The 26,294-nt window shown below is 41.8% G+C and overlaps 1 protein-coding gene across 13 annotated transcripts in view; it reads right to left on the bottom strand.

Annotated features, from left to right (window-relative positions):
* DLG2 (discs large MAGUK scaffold protein 2) overlaps positions 1–26,294 on the bottom strand; it is a 1,579,821-nt gene that overhangs the window by 476,175 nt on the left and 1,077,352 nt on the right. For all 13 annotated transcript variants that reach the window (XM_050940648.1, XM_050940534.1, XM_050940523.1 and 10 more), the window contains one exon: positions 13,618–13,742. In XM_050940648.1, the coding sequence (XP_050796605.1) occupies positions 13,618–13,742 (125 nt within the window). The remainder of the gene's footprint in view (positions 1–13,617; positions 13,743–26,294) is intronic.

The following is a 26,294-nucleotide window of genomic DNA, read 5'->3' as shown; positions in this document are numbered from 1 at the left end:
AGGCCTTTGAAATTCAGCAGTGAAAAAGGGCCCACCCCCCTTTTTTTTTTGGTCCCATGAAATTCTAGTCTGGTTTAGCTAGAATTAAACTGTTAAAAATATCACCATTTCCCTTCTCTCACTTGCGTCGCTCAGTGAAATCTTTTCAGCCTGCGAAAATAAAACCTGAACATAAACATCTGGGCTCATGCCATCATCAAATTCACATTGCACTGAGAGCTAGATGTGGTGAGACCTTTTTTTGACATTGAAGCCATGATGTTTCAGATGGAAGCAAAATTTTCCTTGGGTTCAGGGCATACTCTCCAGTCACTTCTGACTAGACAGAGAGACCCAAATAAAAAGTCTGATGTTTCTAATCTGACATGTTTCAACACAATTCCATTTCATGAAAATGTTCTATAGCTTTTCTTTGTTTTTGTTTCAATGCAGAACAAAACATTTCAAAAGTTGTTGTGAAACAGAATTGTCATCCTCCAGCCAGCTCTACTCGGAACATCAGTAAGCTACCAAAACTGTAATGGGGTCGGATGATGTGTGGAGCCAGCCCTCCAAACTAACACATTGCCTCTGCATCTCATCCTCTGCTCTGTGGCAGATGGGACAGGAGACAGTGGGTAGATACACCAGCTGACAAATGTAAAAGAAACCCCCATAGTCTAGTTCAGCTCAGATCCCTGTACATAGAGTTTTACTTTATTAACATAAGGAAGATTCAACACAGAGCAACTCAGAGCCCTTGGTAAAAAAACACCAGAGGCCTCCGCTGTTTCCAGCAACACACTGTTATAGCTGCTGCAACTGCTTCTCTGCAATTTTACAGCTCTCCCCAAGATCAATCACCTGATAGGCAGGGAGCCAGAGTTCTCCTTGTAACCCCTTATGCACTGGTGCTTAAGGAGCACCTTTATACCTCCTCACATCCCCTAGTTCCCAGGGGAGAAGGGGGAAGAGAAAGATTAGCCAGGATTCTCCTCACCACCCCTAGATTGACCACATGGCACTGGGAGCCCATCCCCCTCTTAGCAGTAAAACACAGGTCAGGAGCCCTCACCTCCCAGGGAGTGGAAAAAGCCAAGCCAGGCTCCATTTAACCACCCTCTCGTCTAAAGCTAGTTGGAATTTTTCTGTCAATGATTTTCCATAAATGACATTTGCAAAAAAATTGATTTTGCTAAAAAAAAAAAAGTTTTTTCTGTGTGTGTGTGTGGGGGGGGGAATTCTGATTTAAATATTTCATTTTGAGTTGATTTGACCCAAATTGAAATATTTCATTCTTTTAATTGGCCCAAATATTTTGTTTTAATCCACTCAACACAACATTAACTGTATTTCCCTATCAGTACATTGGCTTGTGGGATTTGTAGTTTAAATCCCCACACACTCCTATGGACTGGATTCCCTGGAGGGCTACATATCCCACAATGCAAAGCAGATCGAAACCAGTTCTCTGTAAAACTGTCTGTATTATTGAAGGTGTAGTCCAGCCATGGAGCCTGGCCCATAGGAGAGAACTGGGTCACCATATTCCCAAACTACAATTTTCATAGGCAATGTAACACTATTGGAAAATCCAGTTTAATATTGAACTGACTCGAAGTTAAGCATTTTGGGAGAGTTCAATAAACTGAAATGAAATATTTTTATTTTGGAATGTCAAAATGTTTCATTTCAATCAGAAATATAAATATTTAGACATTTCCAAATCAATTTTTTTTGAATTTTTATTCCATAAAGAAACAATGACATTTCAGTTTCGGGATGAAAATAAATGTTGAAATGTCAGCATTTCCAAGGGACTGGAAAATGAAATCAATACCCCTAGGAGTTGACACTAGATAGATACAACACAAAGGATTAGGAATAGGGTTGTCAATGTTCTAACAACACAAAAATGAATGCTCTTGACCCACCCCTTCCCAGGGGCCCCACTCCTGCCTTGCCCCTTTTGAGGCCCCACCCTCCACTTATTCCATTCCCCTTCCCTCCATTGCTCACTCTCCCCCACCCTCACTCACTTTCCTGGGCTGGGGCAGGAGTTGGAGTGTGGGACGAGGAGGCTCTCGGGTGAGGCCGGGAATGAGGGGTTTGGGGTGTAGGAGGGGGCTCTGGGCTGGAGCTGAGGGATTTGGAGTTGAGGAGCAAGCTCAGGGCTGGGGCAGGTGGTTGGGGTGTGGGGTGCAGGCTCCAGGAGGGCATTTGGATGCAGGAGGGGGCTCAGGGCTGGGTTTGGGGTGTGGGCTCCAGGAGAGAATTCTGACCCTGGGCAAGGGTTTGGGGTGTGGGCTCCAGCTGGATGGTGCTTACCTCAGGTGGCTTCCAGTCAGTGGCACAGCAGGGCTAAGGCAAGTTTCCTGCCTGCCCTGGCTCCGCATGACTCCTAGGCGCTGGGGTGGCCAGGTGACTCTCTGCAATGCACACTGCCGGCGCCTGCAGGCGCTGCCTCCACAGCTCCCATTGGAAGTGGTTCCAAGCCAATGGAAGCTGCAGAGCCAGTGACCAGGCTGGGAGCAGTGCATGGAGCTTTCCTGATCACCCCTGTGCCTAGGCTGCAGGGACATGCCAGCTGCTTCCAGGAGCCATGTGTAGCCAGGGGAGGCAGGGAGCCTGCTATAGCCCCGCTGCACCACTGACCAGAGCCACCAGGATCCCTTTTCAGCTGGGCATTCCAGTCGAAAACTGGACGCCTGGCAATCCTAATTTGGAAGGACGGGGGATGTAGATATCAAACCTGATCAAGATCCCATTTAAGTCAACAGGAAGCCTCCCATTTTGACTTTAATAGGAACTGGATCAAACCCGTATTGTGACATACAGTTGGCACTTGAATGTTACGCAAAAGATGTGAGTTTTACAGAAGGGAGAACAGAGATACAGACAAGATTTGAGATGGGCAGGGCTGTATAGCTCAGGATAAGAAGCTCTAACTCTATATGCAAAGAAAGGAAGCCAGTGGAGACATCCAGTGAGGGAAGCGTGATGTGATTAGAATAGCAGAGAGGAAAATTGTTTACTAACAATATTTTACATGGACCAGATGAAGAGATGATAATTCTGAATGTTTAAGTCTCAGTGAGTGCAGTTATAAGTTTATATTAAGAAAGCATCATTTGAAATCATATAATACATGGATCTTAGGGGTGTATGGAACCTCTTTGGTTTGTGCTTATTATACACAGCTAATTTATGGTTCTTTCAATTTTTCCCAGGTATGTTCCTTATGAAGTTGAAAACTCTTCCTAAGCTGGATCAGTAGAAGATATATTTTCTTTAATGGCAGCATAAAAAATACACATAGATACCTAAAATGATCAAAGTTAATGAGCTCAATAACTTCCTAACACAAACCAGGCCAGAGCAGTCAATAATTCATGCTCTAATTTACGGCCATCTGCAGAACAAGCATGTTTTGTTTAATGGGGTGAATGTCTCCTGATTAACTTACTACTAAATTATGTACTGAACTAATGGCACTGTCAGAAGTCTGTAAATAGTGCAGAAATGAATCAATGTATTGCAGCAGCACCGTAATTATTAGTAATGTCTTGGGAAGGCTTTATGCCATAATGTATTAAATATTGGTACTGATGTCCTAAATTCAAGACCAAAACTTACATAACCAACAGAGAATGAGAGAAAGGCAACATGTGACAGATGTGTAGTCACATTGCTTAAAGTACTAACGGAAAGCACTCAGATACTATGGTGATGAGCATAGTATAAAAACCTATATAGAATAAAACAGAACAGGGACTGAGGCACTGTAAATCACAAAGTGTGTTCTCTCTATTCTTATGCTTTGATCAATGATACAGATGAAGCATGGCAATCAGCCCCAGTTCATTTGGAAACTCTCTCAGCTCCTTACTGAAAAACTTGCATATTACTTGTAATAACTCTCCATAGGCTCTACATTGAATAGACAAGTATTTGGGGGCATTGAACGAACTATCACCCAGTGGTGAATCCAATATTGAAAATGGACATTACTAAAAAGCTTACTCTATGACTATGCGGCAGAAGGAGGTGTTAAATTTCATGCTTTTAATTCAATTTAAGTCTTCAAGCTTTGATCACAATGGAATCAGTTCCAGCCTTTCCCCTGGTCTATTTCAAGTCAAATACAAGCACATGTTAAGATAACTTTCCAGTTGGATATAATTCTTTCCCTATAACAGTTTTGTATTTCTCTTTTTTATTATTAAATATATTTGCATGAAAACAGGGTCTTAATTTCTTCAGAGTTCCCTTTCTTCTACTGCTTATCCATAGGTAAAATTATAATCCTCCAACACACACCAGTGGTTTGCCTAAGAAGTGTACAGAGAACACAGACATTGTTTTCTTAAACCCTTTGCTATTTGACACCCAGCTGAGCCGAAGGGGGCGCAAGACTAGAAGTCAGGGGGAGCTGGGTTCTGTTCCCAGGTCTACCACTGATTTGCTCTCTGACTTTGGTAAGTCATTTCAGTTCTTGTTTCCTGTCTTCCCCATCTATATAATGATGTTTTCCCACAGCAAAGTGTTTTAAGATCTAGGGAAGAAATCCAGTCTGACTACATTTTATTAAGATTCCACAGCAACTCCACATAGATAGAAGTCTTTCATGATCCTCTAACCTAACTCCCCTGCACAGGCAGTAGTTATAACACATCTGTCACACACACACAGAGCACTCAACTGCCTCGGGGGGGGGGGGAAGAATGCAGGTGGAGGGGGTGGGGAAATGTGGCTATAGCACCTGGCAGTACACCCAAAGGGCATACTGTAGGAAGTATATGCTACATTTTTTCAAAAGACATATCAGCAGCCATTGGACCTCACCTGGTACCACCACTTCCTTGTCTCCAACTCTGTCCCACCACCAGCCTAGTGCACCTCAGGCTCTAATTACAACCCAAACCATTTAAATTATCTAATCCATATTCCTTCAAGTAAACTTATGTTGAGTTGTGTAGTACTGCTAACAGTCAGCATGAATAAGGCCCCCAAAATCATGAGACTAGCTTAAAAAGAGTTTGTAAAATAATACATTTGGGGTTCTCTTGTTTGCTCTCTGAGTTTTGACCCTTTCTATGGTTCACATTTTCAAGCTTTTCTTGGCAAACATGAGGGCTAGAATATTCTCTTCTCTCTTAAATGAGAGCTGAGATTCTCATGTAGCGAAATCACCCCTGCCGCTGGGGTTTAAAAAATACATCAAATAGCACAAGACTGGCAATAAAATTGTGGGAGTTGGCAACAATAAGCAGAAGGGTGTTTTTATTTTAGATCAGTTTTGGTCCATCAATACTGAACACAAATTTATGGTTTATCTTTGGTTCATGTGTATTTTTATTACTGTCAAAAGAGTTCTCAACTCCTATTCTGTACAGTTTAGCGACAATGTGTGTGTGGGGGGCTTAGCTCAATTTATGATTTACCCTAATTAACTGCTTTTCAGTATTCCTTTTCTGAGGCGTTCGTTAATTAAGTCATGTCAATGCACTGAGTTGCTGGGTCTGTAATCTGGTGACCACAGTTTTCACATAGAACAATGAGTTTGTTAAATATAGATTGCCTGTGTAAAGCAGGAATCTCAATTACCATAGACTGAGTGAGTCATTAAAAAGATCTGTAGAAATAGTAAATTAAGCTCCTTTTTTCATCCAGGCAGCCAAATTGACTGCAGTATTTTCTTTTCTTTCTAACAAAAGAACATAAAGGGAAAAGAAAAGGTCACTCAATCATAAGTTTTTGAAAATTCTGTTTCTTCAAGTACACAGTCTAAACTCAGGACTTCTGTAGTAATACTGCAGTGAAGTATTTGCCTTCTGTGTGTGACACTGCTATCTACTGGATGGAAGAACAACTTCACTGCGTGTCTCAAATGACTAATGGCGATTTCTCCCTTAAATTCAAGGGTCAGGACCTGTGCGTCTCAAGCAGAATGTTCTGTTCCTGTGGTTTCCATGAAGTTCTGAGGGGCCACAATGCACAGCACAGTGGCAATAATTAAGTGTTAGGTTGCTCTGTTGGTTTTTTTACAGTATTTATAGAGGTATAATAAGGTCATAAGAATACAATTCTACCTGAAATTAACAAGTTAATATCCCAAATTCTCCACCTATGAGAGAAAACAAAGAACTGAGGTCTTTTCTCTCTGGACATTGTTAAAAACTCCAAGTCTTTCATAAGATTAGGTGTTCATCCCAGTGCCCTTAGGCAAAATATCCTCTGCACCAGAGGCTGCACACCGTGTTTTCCCCTGCTTGACTGCTACCCTCAACTGCAGAGATGGCTACATTTCAGTGGTGGTGTATGAAAAAATATTTGGGATTTTCCTGGGAAAAAGTAACTACGTAAATTGATTATTCTATTAAAATTAATATAATATAAAATGGCTGTTTATTTTTAAATGACATGTTTCCATGGGGATAAGGGCACTGGAGTAGTACAAAGCTAAACTGAGCATTGTACACTATATAAAAATTGTGTCCCAGTATAAAAAAAAAAATCAGTCGCCTGGGGCCCAATCCTGCAAACAGTTACATTTGTACTTAATTTTACATACACAGGTAGTCCCACTGAAGTCCATAGGACTAATCGCATACATAAAGGTAAACAAAATTTGGAGAAATTTGCAGGATTATTTGCTGTAAATTGGAGGTCACTTTCGAAATCCCACCATCAGGTGGTCTTTATTCAAATCAATCAGAACAAAATTGCTTCCACTTTAAAAAAAATGCCGTGCAAGTGACTTCTGGGGTTTAGGAACAGATAGCAAATTGAGCTCCCTCTTCACACAATCAACTCTGCTATATAATCTAAAGTATCTGCAGGCAGAATCTGGAGTAGATATGGACACTAGACAAATATTTCATTCTCTATCCATGATCACAACTCCTATTCAGAGAGTTCTCATTTGTTTTTCTGTTCGGTACTTGGCACATGCTCATCATTGTTGGCCGTTCCTGCATGTGGTTTTTGTTTTGTTCCTGCAGAGAGGGTGCAATTGATAAACACACTGCTATGTAAAATGTCAATACCAAAAAGGACAGTGGAGACCACCCTGGGACAACTCATCCCTTCAATGACATATCAGTAACGGTCACAGGCATTCCAGAATGTCCAAGTTACAGTGAGATTACTGCTTCAGTTCAGACAGGAAAACAGAATTATGCCTCGAAAGAGCAGGAGGATTCTGAGGACAGAACAAAAAAGCTGCCCAGATAATCTTTAATGAAGTAACTCTTAGGTTTTCATACAAAATGGACAGAATCTGCATCATTCACGAGCACTGTAATGCTGAACAGAGTAGAGGAATATGAACAGCAGGCGATAAATCAGGGATCCTCTTACACAAGTAAAAGCAACAGTTCAAATTCTAAGTGATAGTATGAAAACTAGAGCTGTGGAATAAAAGCAATGTTCCCACCTCCACTCCCTCCCCCAAAACCTGGAGAATATGGAGTTATGTGAAAACAAATCTCCAGCATTCTGCCCAGATTTTTTGCAGTTGAAAACTAGCTTCTTCATAGACTCATAGACTCCAGGACTGGAAGGGACCTCGAGAGGTCATCGAGTCCAGTCCCCTGCCCTCATGGCAGGACCAAATATTGTCTAGACCATCCCTAATAGACATTTATCTAACCTACTCTTAAATATCTCCAGAGATGGAGATTCCACAACTTCCCTAGGCAATCTATTCCAGTGTTTAACTACCCTGACAGTTAGGAACTTTTTCCTAATGTCCAACCTAAATCTCTCTTGCTGCAGTTTAAGCCCATTGCTTCTTGTTCTATCATTGGAGGCTAAGGTGAACAAGTTTTCTCCCTCCTCCTGATGACACCCTTTTAGATACCTGAAAACTGCTATCATGTCCCCTCTCAGTCTTCTCTTTTCCAAACTAAACAAACCCAATTCCTTCAGCCTTCCTTCACAGGTCATGTTCTCAAGACCTTTAATCATTCTTGTTGCTCTTCTCTGGACCCTCTCCAATTTCTCCACATCTTTCTTGAAATGCGGTGCCCAGAACTGGACACAATACTCCAGCTGAGGCCTGACCAGCGCAGAGTAAAGCGGAAGAATGACTTCTCGTGTCTTGTTTACAACACACCTGTTAATGCATCCCAGAATCACGTTTGCTTTTTTTGCAACAGTATCACACTGTTGGCTCATATTAAGCTTGCGGTCTACTATGATCCCTAGATCTCTTTCTGCCATACCCCTTCCTAGACAGTCTCTTGCCATTCTGTATGTGTGAAACTGATTCTTCCTTCCTAAGTGGAGCACTTTGCATTTATCTTTATTGAACTTCATCCTGTTTACCTCAGACCATTTCTCCAATTTGTCCAGATCATTTTGAATTTTGACCCTGTCCTCCAAAGCAGTTGCAATCCCTCCCAGTTTGGTATCGTCCGCAAACTTAATATGCCAGCATCTAAATCGTTGATGAAGATATTGAACAGAACCGGTCCCAAAACGGACCCCTGTGGAACCCCACTTGTTACACCTTTCCAGCAGGATTGGGAGCCATTAACAACTACTTTCTGATTACGGTTATCCAGCCAGTTATGCACCCACCTTATAGTAGCCCCATCTAAATTGTACTTTCCTAGTTTATCTATAAGAATATCATGCGAGACCATATCAAATGCCTTACTAAAGTCTAGGTATATCACATCCACCGCTTCTCCCTTATCCACAAGGCTCGTTATTCTATCAAAGAACGCTATCAGATTAGTTTGACACGATTTGTTCTTTACAAATCCATGCTGGCTATTCCCTATCACCTTACCACCTTCCAAGTGTTTGCAGATGATTTCTTTAATTACCTGCTCCATTATCTTCCCTGGCACGGAAGTTAAACTAACTGGTCTGTAGTTTCCTGGGTTGTTTTTATTTCCCGTTTTATAGATGGGCACTATATTTGCCCCTTCCAGTCTTCTGGAATCTCCCCCGTCTCCCATGATTTCCCAAAGATAATAGCTAGAGGCTCAGATACCTCTTCTATTAACTCCTTGAGTATTCTAGGATGCATTTCATCAGGCCCTGGTGACTTGCAGGCATCTAACTTTTCTAAGTGATTTTTTACTTGCTCTTTTTTTATTTTATCTTCTAAACCTACCCTCTTCCCGTAAGCATTCACTATATTAGACATTCCTTCAGACTTCTCAGTGAAGACCGAAACAAAGAAGTCATTAAGCATCTCTGCCATTTCCAAGTCTCCCGTTACTGTTTCCCCCTCCTTACTGAGCAGTGGGCCTATCCTGTCCTTGGTCTTCCTCTTGCTTCTAATGTATTGATAAAAAGTCTTCTTGTTTCCCTTTATTCCCATAGCTAGTTTGAGTTCATTTTGTGCCTTTGCCTTTCTAATCTTGCCTCTGCATTCCTGTGTTATTTGCCTATATTCATCCTCTGTAATCTGACCTACTTTCCATTTTTTATATGACGCCTTTTTATTTTGTAGGTCACGCAAGATCTCGTGGTTAAGCCAAGGTGGTCTTTTGCCACATTTTCTATCTTTCCTAACCATCGGAATAGCTTGCTTTTGGGCCCTTAATAGCGTCCCTTTGAAAAACTGCCAACTCTCCTCAGTTGTTTTTCCCCTCAGTCTTGATTCCCATGGGACCTTACCTATCAGCTCTCTGAGCTTACCAAAATCCGCCTTCCTGAAATCCATTGCCTCTATTCTGCTGTACTCCCTTCTACCCTTCCTTAGAATTGCAAACTCTATGATTTCATGATCACTTTCGCCCAAGCTTCCTTCTGCTTTCAAATTCTCAACAAGTTCCTCCCTATTTGTTAAAATCAAGTCTAGAACAGCTTCCCACCTAGTAGCTTTTTCAACTTTCTGAAATAAAAAGTTGTCTGCAATGCAGTTCAGGAACTTATTGGATAGTCTGTGCCCCGCGGTGTTATTTTCCCAACATATATCTGGATAGTTGAAGTCCCCCATCACCACCAAATCTTGGGCTTTGGATGATTTTGTTAGTTGTTTGAAAAAAGCCTCATCCACCTCTTCCACCTGACTAGGTGGCCTGTAGTAGACTCCCAGCACGACATCACCCGTGTTTTTTACCCCTTTTATCCTAACCCAGAGACTCTCAACACTTCCGTCTCCTATGTCCATCTCCACCTCAGTCCAAGTGTGTACATTTTTAATATATAAGGTAACACCTCCTCCCTTTTTCCCCTGTCTATCCTTCCTGAGCAAACTATACCCATCCACACCAACATTCCAGTCGTGTGTATTATCCCACCAAGTTTCAGTAATGCCAACAATGTCATAGTTGTATTTATTTATTAGCATTTCCAGTTCTTCCTGCTTATTACCCATACTTCTTGCATTTGTATATAGGCATCTAAGATACTGGTTTGATCTTGCCTCCCAGCTTTGCCCTGACCCTCCTTCCTCACTGCCATTATAGCCCGTGCTCCTTCCTGTTTCCAACCCATCTCCCAGGCCTTGTTCCCCACTTACCTGTGGGGTTTGCTCACCTGTCCCCGTTGAACCTAGTTTAAAGCCCTCCTTAAAGCCCATGTAAAGTTTCTCTGCCACTTCACTGCACAAAAATTAAATTATAATAAACTATATTAAAAACAAGACAAGATAATGGTGCAGTATGCGTGTGAGAGCCAGGAAGGTGAATACAAATGATTGTAGATTATGAAATTATAAAAGAGCTTGTTGGGAACTGATGTGGGAAACAACCAAGGAGCTCTGGGCAACTTGTTGAGAGAGAGAGAGAAGTCTAATTAGGAGGCTATGGAGGAGCCTTGAAAAATCTGTATCAACATTCCTACTACTGAATGTTCCTCTGAAACTGCTCAGGTTTTCACAGATTTTACATAAAGCCAGTTTCAATAGAAATTCTTTCCTCCTCCTTCCAAACCACAGAAGCCTAGATAAATATGTGCAAGCCTCAAAAATCATTCTCAGTGAGGAAGGACAGAGTTTTATTGAAAGCAGCACACTTGCCTGCCCTTCAGATTAAATTTCAACTACAGTTGCATCTAGCTAATTTGCTCTAATGATGGTAGACCCATTGTGAATGATTGAAGCTTCCAAATTAGCGAGAAACACAACACCAATTGCACTTTTATCATTTATTTTTAAAACTATAATTCAATTTGAACTATTTATTTCACAATATACTAGTAAATATTATGTAGTATATTTTGTAAAAAAATATGTAAGTCATACTAACAGGATAACTCATTATATCGCTAGTATTAAACCTTTGCTGAGCTGCAGAGAAAAACTACCAATTTTGTTTTTAATATGGATTAAGAGCTGCATTAGTATACTACATTTTGTGAATTTAACATGTCTCTAAGTATTTTACAACACAGCAATTATAAGAAATCATGAGTTGAGTCCATGGTCATTAATTAGCGAAGCAGTGAGTTACTAAATACTTGTTTTCATATGATACTTTATTTAAAGCAAAACTTTAGTGAATCTGCCCATTACAATGGCTTAAAAAGCTAAAACAGTCTGTTAAAATAGTGAAATATCTTCACTAGTAGATCTGTTTGGAAATTTAACAGCTAATATATAAATTCTGTTTGGATATCTTACTATTTCTAGGGAGGTAGCATCTACAGGTGAAGGCCCCAATCATGCTAGGTACTATAACAAATATCTTGAGTGCCTATTATCATGATATCCCAGTGCCAATGTCTGCTTGTGCTCCCATCTGTTCCTTATACCCACCCATTGTCTACGGTCTTACATGTAACTTGTAAGTTCTTCAGGGCCAGGACTGTCTATATTATGTTTCTGCAATGCCTAGCACAATGGCCACATAGCGCTACCATAATACAAACAATTAACAAGAAGAAGCAGTAATAGTGCCAAACACTGCTACTTATATAACAAAAGAAATATCTAAAAGTTGCTTGAAACTCTCTACTTTCTCATGATTCTATTTTTTTTATCAGTAGGAAAGGCTTTGGTAAAAAGATGCATCTTACCATGTGTTTTGAATGTAGTGTGGTTTAGGGTCATTTGATCTCCTTTGGTAAGGAATTCTTACAACTCAGACCCTACCACTCAGAGCACTATAGCTACACAGCCTAAGAATTTTATCCTTTCTAGCTATATTTTCCCTCTGGTGCACCAGAAGTCTTAAGGCAGTGGTTCGCCATCTTTCCAGACTACTATACCCCTTTCAAGCGTCCGATTTGTCTTGCATTCCCCCAGAGTTTCACCTCACTTAGAAACTATTTGCTTGCTTACAACATCAGACATATAAATACAAAAAGTGTCACAGAACACTGTTACTAAACAATTGCTGACTTTCCTATTTTTACCATATAATTATAAAATAAATTGACTGGAATATAAATATTGTACTCTAATTTCAGAGTACAATATATAGAGAAGCATAGAACAAGTCACTGCCTGTAGGAAATTTTAGTTTGTACTGACTTCGCTAGTGCTTTTTATGTAGCCTGTTGTAAAACTAATCAGATATCTAAATGAATTGACGTACTCCCTGGAAGACCTCTGCATACCCCCAACAGGGTAAGCACACCCCTGGTTGAGAATGGGATACCTACACTGCAATTAAACACCCATGGCTGGTCTGTGCCAGCTGATTCAGGCTGGCAGGGCTTGGGCTGTGGGGCTGTTTAATTGCAGTGTAGACTTCTGAGCTCAGCCTAGAGCTCGGGTTCTAGGACCTTGCAAAGTGGAAGGGTCCCAGAGCTTGGCCTGTAGCCCAAGCCCAAAAATCTATACTGCAATTAAACAGCCTTGCAACCTGAGCCCCACAAGCCCAAGTCTGCAGGCATTGGCCACAGACGGGTTTTTAATTGCAATGTAGACATACGATTTAGTGGCTGGCAGATGGTGAGGCTTTCATGGAGATAACTGAACACATAGCATGCTAAGGACCTTGCAGATTAGAACTAGGAGTTTGAATTCAGTCCATAAATGAATGGGAAGCACAAGTACTGGGACGGCGTGTTCATTTTGTCCATTGTTGCTTAAAGAGGTGCACCGCCATATGTTGCTGCTTCCATGTGGCTGCAGCATTCAACCCAACAGCAACAGCAATAACCTAGCCGGGAGGTGGCGACAGAATAGATCACTGTGGTTAGGTTCTCATATGAGAAGAAAGGCCATCGGAAGATGGAAGAAAGCATACCACACCTCTGCAGCCAAGGAACAGTAAGGTGTCCCCAAAGGGGAGTGTAAAGGGAAGCTGCAGGCAGCTGGTTGTGGCTCCTTAATTCAGTGCTGCCCAGCTGTGACAAGTCAGGGCTGTACATGGAAAGACTTAACCTATGCCACTGGAATAAGGTTCCTCAAGTGTGTACGTGTAGGGATTAGGCGTGGCAGAGCTCCACACTGGTATGCCCCTGTCCTGCCCACTCTTAAGCAGATAAAAAGGCAGGGCTACCTCTGTCAGCTTTAGGCCAGCAGGGAAATCCCCTGCACAGAGGAAATTCTTCAGTAGCCTTCTCTGGCCACTTTATGCTGCTTGTGCAGGCATATCAAAGAGGAGAATTCAGCCCTATATGTCTATGTCTTCTGTGAAACACCTAGCACACACTGGAGCATTATAAAATAATTAATAATGGTACATTTAGTTTCCAAATGCATGTAATGTAGTAAGTTTTTACCTGAGTCTTCCATCCTCTGCTGCAGCTCCTCCTGGTATAATCTTAGTAATAAATATCCCAGGATCATCCCCAATATGAGGGTTGTCTGTTCCTCCAGCAATACTGAACCCCAGGCCAGAATTACCCTGGGAAAAGAAAAATGAAAAACTTATCAGCTGCTAGAATTCCTCAGAACTTAGCTGCTGTGTTTGAGCATTGTCTCCTTGCTCTCAAAGGTGTCTTTTTTACTTAGCACTGCCATAGTTCCAGGTGTATATGACTCAGCCAGAAAAAATTCACTGTCAGCTAAAAAAAGGCAGGCTAGAAAAGTACACAAAGAATTCCCAAAGTCAATGGAAAAACTCCTGTAGACTTCCGCAGAAGATCAAGCCTTAATGTAATAGTTTAAAGATAAGATTTTAAAAAAGTACTTAAGAGATTTCAGACGCCAAGACCCAGTGACTTTCAATGAGACTTACGTTCCTACACCAGTTAGGAGTCTTTGAAAACTTTACCCCAAATGCTTTAATTTCCAGTAAAAAAAAAGCCTAAGAAGCAACAGCATCACTACATAAACTGGAACTCTGAACAAAATGGTGGATGCCCGATGCACCTCAGGGTGTGGGAGGAGAAAATACAAAAGTTAAAATATAGTATTTTCTGCTGAAAAGCAACTACTACTCATATCCAAATTTTTTTTTAAATGAGCAAATTTTAGCATACACATTTTCTGCATATTTGAAAAAGCAAATAATTCATTTGAAGTAGCCATTAGAATGTATCAGGTAAACAATCCTTTATTCTTACATGTATCTATACTTGCACACACCTACAACCTGGTGTGTCAACCTCCTCTCACACTATACACATGCCAGGAATTTTAGAACCTCTGTGAGAATTATGTACCGATCGTTATTGTTTTCAAGTTTAAAATAGTTGTAGTCATCACAGACATTCTTTTGAAGAGCAATAATATATAAACCTGTGCCCTTTTAGCCTCCCCTCATCTGAGGAATCCAAGCAACTTTACAAACATAAATTCAGGTTTACAACAGCCCTATGAGCTACTGCAGATAAATGTACAAATTGTTCACCAAGTTTATGGGGTAAAATATGTTCAATAAGCTTATTTTAAACCCTTTTCTGATTTTATTCTGCCTAGTAGACTTCTGGGGTTTGTTATCTCCAGCGCTGCTTGTAGACACTCAGTCTGAGTGAGGAGAGAGAACTGCTCATCAGACCCACCCAAAACTCTATTTCTGTTATCACATCTCAATTCCTTCTCCTTAAAATGCATTTCAGTTAGGAGGTCAGGAATGAGGTGCACTGGCAGAGCTTTGTGGGGAGGCTTATACATCACTTGTGTACAACATGTCAAGCTCTAGCCAGTGCGATCAGTGTTTCACAGTCACGAACAGGACAGTTCTCATGCATGCAATCTGCAGGCCCAGTGTAAATATGTGGTCCTGAATTTTTCAATATTGGACTAAATAAGAGACAAAAAGGATTTCGGGATATACATGCTGTAATGTTATTCGGTTAGCTGTAATATTGGAAATGGCACAGCACTGCAACATTTTACAGATATTCCACAAGGGATTACTAAGCCTTTCTAAAATGGCATGATAAACTTATGATTTAGCCTTTTATCCATTAGGATCAGGTCTAGCTCATTTTACTTTCCCTATATTTTTTAATATGCCTGATCACACAACAGTCAACACAGGCTCCCCCTTTGATAATACTTCAAGAATACTCTCCCTGAGAGTTTTCCTAATAACATACTGTCAGTGAATGTTCTAATGAATCTTCAAAGTAAAGATTTCATGAAGATCACAGAGGGCCCTTAGACCACTCACTTTTGAAAAATGGCCACTCCAGTTTAGATGCAGCCTCACCGGGGGTGCCTTAAAGCACTGCTAAAACAGGAAGTAAGCTTTGCTTTTCTGTCAAGTGTCAGGTCTAATTTTTAAGAAGAGCTCAGCACCTGCGGCATCCCGTGGTTCTCAACAGATTTAATCTTAGTCCCTAAAATCTGCTCTCAAGAAAAAAGAAAATAGGCTTGTCAAGGAAGCATGAGAAAGGAATTTTTAGCTGGATATGCAGCACAAGTGGATACAGTATAAGGTAACACCATGCTTGAAGAGCTTTTTAAAAATAATAAAGCTTGCTTGTTATATGGGGTATGCCTAGCTGTCACAGCTCCTCACCAAAGGTTTATTGAAATTCTCATCAGGAAATTATTTTGAAAAGGTCTCACACTTTCGGTGCACTCTCCTTCCCGTCCCTCCCTTTCCCATCTCAGCCACATTAACTCCTCAGCATTAATAACTATAACAACGCTCACTGTAAGTAATGATATGGTAAACTGCTACAGGCTTTCCAAGTGAATCACTGCCAGCCCCTGACATTTATCCATAGATGTACGTCAGCTGTGTTACAAGCCTATTGTGATTCAACCCCTTGGAGCAACCTTTGAAAAAGAATAGGGCAGCACCCCTTGCTGGCACTTGCAGATCCAGAAAATTGCTAGTAACTAATCTGGTCACAATCCTTGACCTGATCAACAGGATCTGCAAGCTGTCACACTAGCTTGCTCAATCTCTATATATGTTCCTGCACAAGAAAGTAAATTGGGACGGACAAGTGGCCTAGCACAGTAATTTCTTCTTTGGTTCTCAAATGAATACTGTAATCTGTGTTGCCAACCTAGAGAGAAATTCTCTTGCTGCATGGGATCTCGCCCATTTCTACCAAGAGAAAACTGACAAAATATGACATGACATTCTCCCTCCCCTCAGCTTGCCTTCCCTTTCCCCCCCTTTCCCTTCTATAACTCTCTCCTCACCCTAGTCAGATGCAAAAGTTTCTCATCTGCTCTCCTCCTCTATCCCCTCCAATTCTCCCAATTATTGCATCCCATCTCCTGATCTGTTATGTCCACTCCCCTCCCGCACCCTTGGTGGGAAGATTCAGAAGCTAAGGGAAGGGAAAAAACCTCCAAGTATTAGTTGTTTTAAGGCCCTTTCCCCAGGGCTTGTTTTATTATCTACAAAAAGATCACACAACAAAAGCAAATCAACCAAAAAACTCTTGGCAATAATTCCCAGAGACTTTCCCTTCTTTAGCCAGCTGAAAGTGGAAACAGCCTTCCTCTTAGTTTCCCTTTTACCCAGTTTTGGCTTTATTTTATATTCTTCTATGAGCAGCCATGTAACAGGCCAGAACCCCTTAATAGGCTGCAGCATCTTTACCTTGACACAATGCGATTTTTCAAAGCGCTCAGCCCTAGATTAACTTAGTTCCCATTTAAGTCAATGTTGAGCACTTCTGAAGTTATTTTTCGAGTGCTCAAGCTGTACAGCATAGAATGGAAGACACAGTCTATGCCCCAAGTATCAGAGGGGTAGCCGTGTTAGTCTGGATCTGTAAAAGCAGCAAAGAATCCTGTGGCACCTTATAGACTAACAGACGTTTTGGAGCATGAGCTTTCGTGGGTGAATACCCACTTCTTCAGATGCATCTGAATACCCACGAAAGCTCATGCTCCAAAACGTCTGTTAGTCTATAAGGTGCCACAGGATTCTTTGCTGCTCTATGCCCCAAGAAGTTTACAGTGCTTGCTGTTTCCTCACTTCTCCAGTATAAATAACTAGCTAAAAGCTTTTACAATCCACTTTTGTTACTATGTCCCATTTAGTTACATTTTCTGGTTGAGAGCTCCTTATTTCTGAGACTGGAGCCTGAATCTCTGTGGTATCAAGCCATTCAGTGTTTATCGGAATAACAAGATAATAAAGCCAGCAGAAAGGACCACAGCCGAGTGGAACTGCACATTGGGGTGGAGCCAGCTTCTCTCCTGGCAAGTGCCAGAAATTTTGTATTTTACATTACCAAATAGGTATTTTGCACAGTCTCAGCAGCTCACTATAGAAGTTCTCCAGTTTGTTTATTAAAGTTTTATTCTTCTCTCAGTCACTGGTTTGATATTTAATGAACCCCAAGATCATTACAGTTCCTTGGCCATCTCCCATTCTAACACTAACCTGTTTTAACCCTGCTTAGTATGTGTACAACGATGGGATCACAGATGCAAATCATTCCTGCAGATGAGTTTTGAATATATATATCCTCTCATATACACCATTTTTCTTTTATGTTTTGCTCAGAGCTCAAGATTCAAAGACCTGAACAAATCTGCCTCCTTTTCCTCTAATTCAGAGAAAAAAACTACTTGCATATTTATCAGTAGGCTGTTGAAATCTTTTGTACTTTCAACTCTACTCAAGAGTAACATAATTCATGAAATTCTCACTACTCCCACGTCAGCTGGCGGGTTCCCCAGAGTTGGAATTTTGAGACTCTGTAGTTATATTATTATGCTCCATATGGTGCATATTTCCATCTGTCACTGTGCCATTTGTTGTTTTCAAGCCCCTTATCAGATTCAGAACATTCACTACGTAACCACAATTCACAAGACTACAAGCACTTTAATGATTCTTCTCACTTGCTACCTATAGAGGGAGCTAGAATTCCCATCCCTGTTTGGGGAGGAAGTGCATGACTCCAGCAGGGAGATTTTTAAAATAGCATGAGGGATTGTTTTTCTTTATTACACATGCAAAAAATGAGAATGTAAACAGCATGTCTAAAAGAATGAACTAAGCCAGCCACCAAAATAAAGCAATCCTTCAGAATGGGGCAAAATGCCAGTTCACTCGCAGTCAGGTTCTGGCAGTATTCAGACCAGTCTATGCAAGAGAAATGCCTTCAGATCTGGCTTCCAAGCCCAAAGCAGAAGTTCCCAGCACATTTTAGTAGCTTTTATAGTTACAGAAATCACATAATTCCCCCTTTTAAAGGAAGCGTCACCTTTTATTTCCACTTATATAATGCAGAAGAAAAGGAACAACAAAGAAAAAACCCTTAGACTGTAAGGCTTCAGAGAATGGATGCTGCTAGTTCAGAATACCCCAGTCAACAAGAACAGTACCACCATCCCTCTACCTCTCCCACTCCACAGTCACTGTTCTAAGCTGTGACAACCAAATATGGCTGTTTTCCACCTCAATATGCCTCCCAGTCTCCTGCTAAGTACTTGCATGCTCCAGGTTACTCTCTGCCTGAGAAAATAATATCCATTCTGTCTCTTGCAGAAAAATAAGAACAGGGAAAAAATGCTACAAAACATGCTGGCTAATGTTTAATTAGAAAGAAAGGAAGATGGAAGGAAATGTTAGAAAAGGACACAGCAAAACACAGATTAATGTTCTCCAGAAATGGGGGGGGGGAAGCACTCTTTTCTCCATTAAGTCTTCTTAGCACCTTGGGAAAAGGAAAGTTAGAGTTCAGAACAATCTCTCCCTATAGATAGACATGTTTGTGCCACTCAGGGCCTGCACTGGATTTTTCCATTTGGACCCAAGGGACTTCACAATTCCTATGACTACACTACCAAGTATGAGGAAAACAGATCAAAGTAGGGGAAGCAGCCATCTAGCCACACCATATCTGGGCATATCTGACCATGAAAATGGGCTTTTAAATTAAAACATATTAATAGCAAAAATGTGGGGTTGGCTCAAAGACAGGAAAAGTCAAGAGGTTCTGATATGTATTTACAAAAGACAATATAGTCACTAACAAATGCATTTCATTTACTGTCTAGGTTTTACTGAGAGCAGGTGCACTGCTGAGCATAACTGTTGTGGAGAAAAATTTCACACACCTTGTTTCAGATAAAAAATAAAAATAAATATTGTAAGAGCCTCAGCTAATTTATAGTGAAATGTAAGGTGCTAGAGAATTTCATAGACTACCTGTTCTACCAAGTTCTGCATGCTGAGCAGCTAGACAAACAGGATGATGGCAAACTACATAAATGTAATAGCAGGAATATTCGGTCATCTTCCTTTAGGATTTTGTGTTTGAACTTAAAGATCCCAAGGGTCTTTCTGATGCTTTCTTTTTTTTCAGTTCTGTTTACGTTTAGACTAGGTGCTCCAAAGATCCCCTTTGGGAAGAAGGAAGTGAATGCACTGTGGCTAAGGAAATAGCAGCTGAGCAGACAGTTCCACCCCTTGATTTCCTCTGGTTTTGGAGCAAGATTGGGTAAAAACTCTGAGGGAAGGGACTGTGCAATGCCTTATAACAGAATGATACCCCTCTGAATTCTGATCCAGCTGGTTGATCGTATTTACTTTCCAGGGGAAGAAGTGCATGGGCTCTCAAGGAGTTTAAAAATATTAAATATCTGTATGTTGAAAATTCTTAGGAAATGGAGTTTCATCAAAAGACAAGGATGAGCTTGCACATATGGGTTACTTTTTGTTGTAGATGTGAAAGTCAAATGGGAAAGAACAATAAAAGCCTATGTTTTGCCGTATAGCACCTTTCATACTCCAGGTGCCTCAAATTCCCCTAAGTGCTTTTTCAGAGCAATGAGTTAGTAATTGTGCGGAGTCTATACAGGCAAACCCATTATGCACTCAGCCTGTATGTCAGTCTGGAACTTCAGAACTAGATTAATTGAGGAGATTGTAGAGTTCTCTCTTATACCCTTTTAAAAACTCCATTGGATGTTCATCTTTTGTTGACATTAGGGTGACCAGACAGAAAATGTGAAAAATGGGGATGGGATGGGGAGTAATAGGAGCCTATATAAGAAAAAGACCCCAAAATCGGGACTGTCCCTATAAAATCAGGACATCTGGTCACCCTAGTTGGTATAGCTATGAGATTCTGGCAGAAAGGAATTAAAGAAAGATTGTGTTTTGTATGGAAAGCATATTGTATAAATGGACTTCCCCTCTTTGCACTGAAGTGTTGGCACAGGGTATGATTACACAGGTCTACAATTTTTGAGAAGTTGTCTGCTTCAGAGATAAAATGTGATATTTATTATGTATTTTGATGTGCTGAATTCAAATATGACAATTAAAACAACTGATTGGCTACTGTTTCCAAGATATTTAAGTTTTTACATTTTATGTCTATGTATATTGTGTAGATAGTAGAGTTTTAATCATACATTGTAAACCTAGGTCTTTTCATGTGTTTCTGGTTGCTTTACATGATAATATTTCACCTGTCCTTTTTATGTAACACTTTAAAAATCAGCAAAAGGGTTATATAAATAAAATTGATTATGAAACAAAAGGCAAAAAACTATTATGTACATAGATTAGTCCTATTCAGTGTCTACTCGGCGCTTCTTGGCTTGTCTTCATTAAATGGAGCATCTCTTGTCACTGTCCAGCAACAGTCTGCAAGCATTGATGGGCTCCATTTGCCCTGATAGCCTGCCAGGAGATTCCACTGCTGTAGTCTGGAGCCCAACAGCTCTGCCTTAGTCTTGGGTAGTTCCAAATCCCTGACAAGGTCATTCAGTTCACCTTGTGTTAGGAGGTGTGGTTCAGAGGAGGAGGATGGGAGAAAATGTGGGTCCTGTGACATTGATGGTTCAGGACCAGAAGTTTCATCCTCTTCCTCTTCCTCATCTGACTCAAGTGAGAATGATTCTGGTGCATCAGGAACCGGCAGTCCTTCTCCGTAGGGTACTGGGCGTATAGCTGATGGAATGTTTGGATAATGCACAGTCCACTTTTTCTTCTTTGACACACCTTTCCCAACTGGAGGCACCATGCAGAAGTAACAATTGCTGGTATGATCTGTTGGCTCTCTCCAAATCATTGGCACTGCAAAAGGCATAGATTTCCTTTTCCTGTTCAACCACTGGCGAAGATTTGTTGCACAAGTGTTGCAGCATATGCATGTATTCACTGTCATCTGGGACAGACAATGTAAAACAAAAGCACGCCAATTTCCTTTTTATTTAAACAATATGCTTGGCTTCAGAACTTATAATTGGTGGAATACTATTCCAACACAAAAATATCTGTAAAGTAATTTGGAATTCCTCAAAGGGTGTTACCATAACCAAACTGACTGACAAGGTATTAGAAGGACCTTTAAGTCAACTCTCCAGGACTTCAGAGCATACAGACAAGCTGACATCAGAAATGACCACAATTTATGTGTCGTAAGATTGAAGATTAAATTGAAGAAAAACAACCACAAAAAGCACCAAGAAAATTGACAGCAGAAGGCTAACAGACAAGACATTGTAGCAGCAATTTCAAAGTAATTGGGAAAATGCTGAAAGCTTATGATGCTACCACTGATAAAATCACTGAACAAAATACAAAACCAGAAAAAGCCTCCAGTACAATGGAAAAATGGCATTACAATCAAAATACCAAAGAAAGCAACTGCAATACCTGGCAAGGTGTTACACTCCATTCGGTGACAAGCAAAGTATTCTGTAGTATCATCATAAACAGAATAAAGGAAGTAGTTACCTGACTGATATAGGACAATTCTGTCTCGTGGCAACTTTTGAAATTTGTTTTAATTTCACTTTAAAACAAATCCAACATCTTTTGAAGAAGTTTGCAAAAATAGAATTGTATTGAAACCTCCGTTTTCAGATCAATATGTGTGGCAGTGGGAGACCCAGCTTCAGAGAAGAGTTTTTCATGCCAGATCGCTCTGATTCAGGCAAAGCAAGGACTTGAACCTGGCATCTCATCTTCCAGGCCATTGCCTTAATCACCAGGCTATAGATCAGAGATGGGCAAACTACCGCCTGCAGGCCACATCCGGCCCGCAGGACCATCCTGCCTAGTCCTTGAGCTCCCAGCCGGGGAGGCTAGCCCCCCAACCCCTTCCCTGCTGTTCCCCCTCCCCTGCAGCTTCAGCTCGCCATGTTGCCAGCACTCTGGGTGGCTGGGCTGCGAGTTCCTGCCAGGCAGTGCGGCCGCGAGAGCCCCTGGTTTAGTGTATTAAATTTCTCCCTGTAGGAATGTGCTATTTACTGCTGCCAGTCCTGGTGCTCTGAGTGTCATGGTAAAGGGATGGGGAGCGGGGATTTGGATAAGAGGTAGAGGGTACTGGGGGGCACTTGGGGACAGGGAGCAGTTGGATAGGTGTGGGAGTCCTGGGGGGCCTGTGGTAGGCGGGAGTGTGGATGGGGTGGGGCACTCAGTCCTGGGGGAGCGGTTAGGGGTGGGGGGTCCCAGGAGGGGATGGTCAGGGGACTAGGAGCAGAGGGAGTTGGATGGATCGGAGGTTCTGAGGGGGGCAGTCAGGGGGCAGAAAGTGGGAGGGGATGGATGGGGGCAGGGGCCAGGCTGTTTGAGGAGGCACAGCCTTCCCTACTTGACTCTCCATACAGTTTCACAACCCTGGTGTGGCTCTTGGGCCAAAAAGTTTGCCCACCTCTGCTACAGATCATGAGAGTCTCACCTTTCAGACAAAGTCATCATCGAAACTGAAATGTTTCCACAAAAGTTTTGGCTTTGACAAAATACTGTATTTCACTGAAATTTCATTTAATCTAAAATGTCCCCTTCTGAACCCTGAGTTTGTACCTGTGATCTTTACTCTTGTCCCTGTTTTTTTAATTTGTTGTCCCTCCAAATCATTTGAGACCTGATTCCAGTGGCACCTTCCCTTAAGGCTGTGAGGCTTTAGCTGTGGGTAGGCCTTTGCTCACCCATCCCCAGAGCCTCAATAGGTAAAATGTTCCAACCAGCTCTAAAAGCTTTTGAGGCAAAAGCTAAGGGCAGAGCAGGCTGAATCTTGACCTGGAAGATCCTGTGGTGATCAGAATTTCACCTTCAGAATAACCATCAAAAAGAGCACTGAATGGCAAAATCCACTCCTTGTAAACTTCATAGATTTTAAGAATGTACTTACAGCTTCCAACAAGATTCACTCTGGAATATCTTGAAGTGTTATTGTACACCAGTATAAATAACTAACTTCATCAAGGCTTTGCATGAAGTGCAGCTTGCACAGTTAAAGTGAACACAGACTTGAGCAAATGATTGAACATAGATGCTGGTGTCATACAAGGATTCACTCTGACCTCTCCTGTTGGCAGTGCCATTGACTTCATCATGAGAAAATAAAATAAACAGACATTATGAGGAAAAGTGCAGAAACAACACAGGCATGACAAGGCTAAATTACAGTACACTAGAAGATTTAGATTTTGTTAAATAACAAACTCAGCCTGAATACCCCAGGCTGATGGCTCCATCTTAGGTGGTCTTGGTACAATTTGAAATCCTCCAGTACTGGCGATAAATTGGGCAGAGCAGCATCACCTGGTTATGAGGAGGACAATGGATGTGCAAGGTTTTGTGGTATCCCCCCTCTGACATTACCAAGGGTAAAGGTTGCTCCAGCTCTTATCCATGGCTGCAGACCTGGGGGATCCAATGGGGAGGCTACTGGAGGCCCACATGATCTTGCCCTAGAGAGGACAGATGACCACATCTTAGCTGAACAAGGGACTTTTCAGAGATTTCAAGGAGGCCACCATGAATTGGGAGATAGCATCAGTGGTCAGTAGGAGGTAGGCCAGGAACCCTTGTCTCTGCTGTCTTCAGGGTACCAATCCTGGTGCCAGCTACGACTTCCACTGTGTTTCAATGACCTATTAACCTGATAAAATGAGGGAGAGAGGGAAGAAGATGCCTTTGAGCTCAATTTTGAAGACCCTTCTAAATAGTCTAATTGTGCCGGGGGAGATATTCTTGATGGGGCCACCACGTGCCCTGCCACTTGTCAGTTTAATTGATACAGGCATAGGAAGAGACGTTGGCCCTGTGGACGCTGGTACTGACATCACACTTTCACTTAACCCTGGACAGGCATCGGGACCAACAGTAAAGCTGATACTGAGTCCGCAGACAGAATGCATCATAAGTGGTCTCCTGAAGATCCTATCTGCATTAGCAATCCTCTCGGTTCTGAGGAGGAAATCAATTGCACCCCTCCATCTTGGGTAAGCTGCAGTGAGGACAATGGTGCCAGCAACCATGACAGGTCTGTCACCTACCCAAGGACACTGAGGATGATGCCACTGCAATCGCATGTTCCCAGATAACTGGTGAGTCAGGAACAGAAAGTAATGGCAAATCTTCTGCTACTTGGTACATGGTTAGTGTGGAAACCTACAATGCCACCTGCATCAGCAGCTCAGGTGATACATTAAATCAGCCCATTCCCTGGCCACCTCCCCAGAACAGTTGGTTCTTACCCTTTTCCAGGCTAACGTCAGCCCACAGCGGGGTCACTTTCTGCCTCCACAGAGTGGAGAGAAGGGTCACTTTCTGCTACCACCACCTCAAGTCGGGATGTGAGGTGTGTGGCACCAAGACTATTTCTTGTTGTGCATTTGTCCAGCACAGATCTGGAAGTCAGAAGGAGCGGTGGATGAAGTCAGGGGTGCTGGAACAATTTGTATAATGCTGAGAGCCATTGAATCAAACTGTGAACCCTGTATATGATGGAAATCACTTCAAGCCAAGGGCTACGGTAGCACCCACACCCCTAGTTCCAGCACTATGGATGAGATTTGTGGAGGAATGCTTGAGCAGCAGCCAGGAGGAAGAGATGGGGAAAGCAGTAGGAATGAGGTGTCAGCGGGGCCAGCTCTAGGCACCAGCATTCCAAGCATGTGCTTGGGACGGCTCTTTTCAAGGGGCAGCATTCCGGCCCTTCGTGGGTGGCACTTTATGTTTCAGAGGGCAGCATTCCATCCCCATCCCCCCTTCCCCTATTTTTTTGGGGGAGGAACCTGGAGCCAACCCTGGGTGTCAGAGATGAGGGGGGCAATTGGTTGATTGGAACAGGAGGCTGGGGAAGGTGAGAATGGAGCAGGGGCAGCTGAGGATAGTTAGGAGGCAGAAGCTAAACAGGACAACCAGCTGATGAGCATCTTCCAATGAGGGGTAGCCATTCACATCAGAAGTGGCACAGCCATTGGGTCTGAGCACAGTGTTGGCCCACCTTTAAAGTCATCTGCTTCTTGTTATAATGCTTCTTGGTAACAACTCAATATCTTTTCTCTTGCTTGTGCAACTCTACATGCCTTCACACTACCTTCCTATTCCCTTTCGACAATGTCTCTTTGCTTATCATCTGTGGAACCATTTGCTACTTCAGTGCTTTCACTCTTCATTATTTCCCCCGTTTTTTTACTCAATTTGTTCTACCTTCCTGAATATGTTCACACAGTTCATCACTGCATTTGTTCATTTTCCCTCTCACCCTCTCTTTCTCCCCCTAACCCTCCTAAACTAGTGCTGTCATTGCTCTTTTTTTGGTTCTCTTTGCTGACTGAACTTGACTTTAATGTATTCCAGCTTTCTTCTAGTGTCAAAATAATGTAAGAAACTGCATTTCGTGACTAATTAAATGAGCAAAAAATGTAAAGGAGCATAACATTGGGTCTAGTTAATCAGTTGCTGACACAGCTGGTTAACCCAGAGTCTATGCAAAAAGCTGTGCTGAAGCAGTTTGGGTTTAACAAACATTGGTTTCCAATGAAAACATTTATATTCCCTTTTCTAACTTTCAGGCCAAATTCTGGTCTCATTTATATCTATGCCGTCACATTGATTCAGTGAAGATATAAGGAAGAAGAGCAGGTGTGTAGGACGTTCGGATATTGACAGTTTAATTTGGAAAAGAAGATTGAAAATTCTTTATCTGTCACAGTTATTTCTATACATACTTACAAATATTTCTCTGTAAAACGTTCTTGTGGAAAAAAAATCATCCATTTTCTTTCCCCAGTGTCACTGCGTTGGGCAGCATGCAAGAGAGTGACGCAGGCAGGT

The sequence above is a fragment of the Gopherus flavomarginatus genome, chromosome 1 (assembly GCF_025201925.1).
Source record: "Gopherus flavomarginatus isolate rGopFla2 chromosome 1, rGopFla2.mat.asm, whole genome shotgun sequence".
NCBI lineage: Eukaryota > Metazoa > Chordata > Testudines > Testudinidae > Gopherus > Gopherus flavomarginatus.
Note: the sequence above shows the minus strand (reverse complement) of the source record. Positions and strands in the feature narration are given on the sequence as shown.